The sequence below is a fragment of the Micromesistius poutassou genome, assembly GCF_964030765.1.
Source record: "Micromesistius poutassou genome assembly, chromosome: 2".
Taxonomy (NCBI): Eukaryota; Metazoa; Chordata; class Actinopteri; order Gadiformes; family Gadidae; genus Micromesistius; species Micromesistius poutassou.
In genome coordinates, this window is record NC_140272.1 from 19,473,903 (window position 1) to 19,478,671 (window position 4,769).

The 4,769-nt window shown below is 55.1% G+C and overlaps 1 protein-coding gene across 1 annotated transcript in view; it reads right to left on the minus strand.

Annotated features, from left to right (window-relative positions):
• itpr1b (inositol 1,4,5-trisphosphate receptor, type 1b) overlaps positions 1-4,769 on the minus strand; it is an 84,480-nt gene that overhangs the window by 30,908 nt on the left and 48,803 nt on the right. Inside the window, 2 exon segments of the mRNA XM_084463463.1 lie at positions 459-569; positions 2,512-2,712. Of these exon segments, the coding sequence (XP_084319589.1) occupies positions 459-569; positions 2,512-2,712 (312 nt within the window).

Here is a 4,769-nt window from a genome sequence, read left to right on the forward strand (position 1 = left end):
TCCGTCCGCACCACAAATTTCCCCCTCCCTCACGAAATCAAAAAGGTCAAGCCAACACTTGTTCCACACTTGTATTGTCTACATGTGAAAGCTCTATCTAACACTTTGGCAGCATGAGGGGAACCCCCCTTTTTGGGTTTTTTCCTACAGCCACTCTGGGAGGATGCTCTGTGGTTATAGGGTTAGGGCCACTGGGACTGGGAGCGTCCCCCCAGTGGCTGTAGGAAAAAACTAAAAGGGGGTTTCCCCCCATGCTGCCGACGTGTTAAATAGAGCTTTCACTTGTATTGTCTACATGTGAAAGCTCTATCTAACACGTCGGCAGCATGGAGGGAACCCCCCCTTTTAGTTTTTTCCTACAGCCACTCTGGGACGCTCAGATAATCAGAGGACGCTGTGGTTATCTGAGTCCAAACCCAACGGGGGGGGTCTGCGTCGTCCGCAGGCCGGCCCCTCACCTTCAGCTCCAGGACCAGGTCCATCCTCTTCTTGCCCAGCGGGTTGATGTCGTTCAGGATGAGAGCGATGATGATGTCGATGCCGTTGCATTCGTGCGTGGCGATGCAGTTCTGAGGAGAGACGCACCGCGCGCCGACCGCCGCGGGGGGGAACACAGAGAGAGAGAGAGAGAGACACCGTCAGAGGGGAACCGCGACGGTGGCGATGTCCACGCCGGGTGTGCGTGTGCGTGTGTGTGTGTGTGTGTGTGGAAGACAACGTGATCACGCAAACTAAATAACTCGCTTGGGCACTTTTCATGACGTGCGAAAGTCACTTTCACTACATTTTAAAGCAAGTTACAGTATATACCAAATAAGTTAAAAAATAATACATATATATATATTCTCATACACACACACACGCACGCACACACACGCACACGCACACACTTATACATCAGTACATACAAAAATACAACATGCCAGTGGTGTGGTGGAGGGGAATAGAGAGAAAAGGCCTAAGTGGAGATAAACTGTAAGGGGGGTCAGGGGGGTATGACAAATCAGCGCTAATTCACCCCTTGAGAATATTAATTTCTTAAACCTTTTCATCTTTCAACCCGTCCCGGGCCTGACGACGTTAAACCAACATCATGTTCAGCCCAGCTGTCTTTCTCACGTCGCCACACACAGAGAGACACACACGCACACGCGCACACACACAGACACACACACGCACACACACACACACACACAGAGCCGCCGCAGCATCAAAGGAAGCTGTCACATGTGACATCTTAATCCTCCCAAAAGAGAACAAACTTGGGCAGGATTCCCGGGGCTGGGGGGGAGGGGGGTGGTGGGGGGGGGGGGGGGGGGGGGTGGTGGTGAGGAGTGAGGGTTGGGGGGTGGGGGTGGTGGGGGGTGGGAGGTGGGGAAGGGAAGGCAGGCCCGGGGGGTTGTCAGTGTGGATGGGAAGGTGTCAAGAGAAGGAGGGGGAGGAGCCAGGGCTGCCTTGGGGGGGAGGGACTGTAACGCAGACGGCCGATCGCATCAGTTCAGTCGTAGGCAAACGAGGACGCTGCTCGCGTGTTCCGATGGGAGCGCTGACTGACTGTTGACGTGTTGATTGATCACGCATCACGTGAAACGCTGCGGCAATTTGAAATTCGCCCGAAGGGGCTGAAGGTACATAGCCTGGCTCCGCCCACCTCCGTACTTCCGCTCAATTTCCATTTCCCTTCAGTACTAGGCCTACGTCTGGGTTTGCGGTATATATTCGCAGGTTTTCTACAGCCAATTTTTTGGCCGTCCAATCAGCGAACAGAGGGGAGTGGCTGAGAACGTTGACGTTGAGGTTGTGCGCTGGTTTGAGTCGTAGTCAAACGTCGAACAGCGATTGGTTATGGCAGATCCAGAGCGGCACTGGGGCAGATCTAATAGTTTCAAACTCCAACAGACACCCGCCTTCAAGTGAGTTAACGTTTGTCAATGGAGAGTGGCCAGACTCTCTGTGCAAATGAAATGAAAGTACGAGATTCTGCTAGGACCAGGCTAGGAGGTACACATAGTTTGACGCACAATCTACAAACGTGGGACATACACGATACGTCAGGTAGGCCTGGGGCGATATGGCTGAAAGACATATCACGATATAACTTGAACATATTGATCGATATCGATAACTATTGATCATTGTAAGGACCTAAAAAGACTAGGAGTTACCATGCTGGATTTAAACACTTCTGTTTAACACTTAATACGACCTTCCACTGTTCTTCATTGATAAATACTCCAACATCGATACAACGATGAAAAACACTCAAATATTGTAAATAAGTACGGAACCGTGTTTGTGTAACAAATCCAGCTGCTAGATTCAGTGGTCCAGTCTCTTATCGATATATATATTGAACATGTTTTATATTGATATTGATCAAAAGTCTATCACGATACGATCAATTATTGTTTTATTGCCCCGGGCCTAACGTCAGGCCTTTTTGTCCGGGGGTAGGGGGTGGGTGTGTGGGGGGCGGGTGGGTGTGGGGGGGGTGTTTGCTGGCGGCCGTACCTGGTTCTCGTGGCAGGGGCCCTGGCAGTACTCGGTGAGGCTCTCCAGGGTCTGGTTGATGAGGCCCACGTTCTTCTCGTTGATGTAGAGGCCCAGCAGGCCCAGCCCCCCCGTGGTGCTGCCACAGATGCAGTCCAGGAACTGCAGCGTCTCGCACACCAGGTTGTAGTTGTTCTTGTTGTTCTGGTTGCGGAGGAAATTCTGGAAGGGGAGCGGGAGTCGGGACAAGCCGTGTTGAAAAAAAAAGAAAAAAAGTGCGGCCCCCGTTTTTTTTACCCGCTGCACCCATCTATCTACCCATCATGCATCTGGGTGTGCTGAAGCTCTACGGTTTGATTCATTTCTTAAACAGCTGAACGGCTCTGATCATGGCTCTCCGACGTCTCGCCTGGTGGAACAGCAGGGGGCCCCAATGATGAAGTCACACCCACAAAAGGGGACCAATAAGGTGCGTTGGTTAGTAGTTCGTTATGCCGCTTTTTCCCACTGACAGTACCAGCTCGACTCGCCTCGCCTCGGGATAACGAAGAAGAACACGCCGCGGACCGCGACCGCGGTAGACACGCTTTCGTGTGTGTGTGGTCGGTGACGACACACAAAACGCGACGCGACGGAAACGCGACGCGACCTGGAACCAAACCGTCGAGTCGCGCCGAGTTAAGTCGCGCCGAGTGGAGCCGGTACGGTCGGTGGAGAAGCGGCGCTACGCGTCTCTCTGTGTACAGACCTCAGTGTGAAGGCCGATTCACACCGCAGACGTTTTAGACGCGTTCTTTAGTCGGCCGTCCGACGTCCGACGTCCGACTTCAGCCAGAGATAGAATCCATTCAGACCAGTGCACTGATTCACACCGGCTGCAGCGTTCTACGCCCGTCTCACGGCCGCGACCAAAGCTTAACGTTACGCTTCACTTCTACTTTCAAGCGTTTCTGAAGCGTCGCGGTGATGACGTTATCTGATGAATCTTGAAAATACAGCGAAATAAACAGCGGCGGCGGCGGTGTGAATTGATACGCCTACGTCACGCTCACGTCTCTCTCTCGCCTGCGGTGTAAATTCCCCTTAAGTGTTGGGAGCGAGAAAGCGACACATACGGAGGAGGAGGGGGGGGGGTGGGTTTTCCTTCACTTGGAAAGCTCCCCCTCTCAAAGGAAGGACCCGGAACGCAGGCCTGTAGTGCCTGCTGCTGCTGCTGCTCAGCCTCATCATCTATAAACCGAGCGCCCCCCCCCCCCCCCCCCCACTCACGACTCTCCCTCAGGAAGCGAACCACGGTCGGGGCCCCCCCCAACGCGGCGGGGGGGGGGGGGGGGGGGGGGGGGGTCCACCTCAGTGAGGCGGAGGGCTGAGGGCTCACGGCAGCCATCGAGCAGCGTGCTCGCTCACACACACACACACACACACACACACACACACAACGTATCCACGTGCGCGCCCCGTCTCCACGTGCACGCCAGTGCATCAGTGGCCTGACTTCACCCCAGCCACCCCCACCCTCCCTCCCTCCCTCCGGCAGCACGTATAAAGACATTTGACTGTAAGGGGGAAGTGTGATGTGTCTGTCTGGTTTGTCTCTCTGTCTGGACGACCACGAGGAGGAGGAGGAGGGAGGAGGAGGGGAGGGGGTGGAGGGGGGGTGCGGGGGGGGGGGGGGTGCGGGGGGGTGGGTTGCGTTTGTCAAGACCTCCTCCACCTCCTCCTGCGTGATGTACCAACAATGGAAAGTGCTTGTTTCACAGTACTTTATTTAGCCCCACTTCCCGACTCCACCACCACTTTCATAACTTATGAAACTGCCTGGTGCTGGAAGTGAGTGTGTGTGGGGGTGGGGGTTGTGTGTGTGTGAGTGTGTGTGTGTGTGTGTGTGTGTGTGTGTGTGTGTGTGTGTGTGTGTGTGTGTGTGTGTGTGTGTGTGTGTGTGTGTGTGTGTGTGTTTGTGATTGCACCAGAGTAGACTCCTGCAAAGTCCTCACTATGACCTCCAGAGTCCCCCCCCCCGACCCCCCCACCCCCACTATGACCTCCAGAGTCCCCCCCCTCACTATGACCTCCAGAACGCCCCCCCCCCTCACTATGACCTCCAGAGTCCCCCCCCTCACTATGACCTCCAGAGCGCCCCCCCCCCTCACTATGACCTCCAGAGTCCCCCCCTCACTATGACCTCCAGAGCGCCCCCCCCCCCTCACTATGACCTCCAGAGTCCCCCCCCCCCGACCCCCCGCCCCCACTATGACCTCCAGAGTCCCCCCCCTCACTAT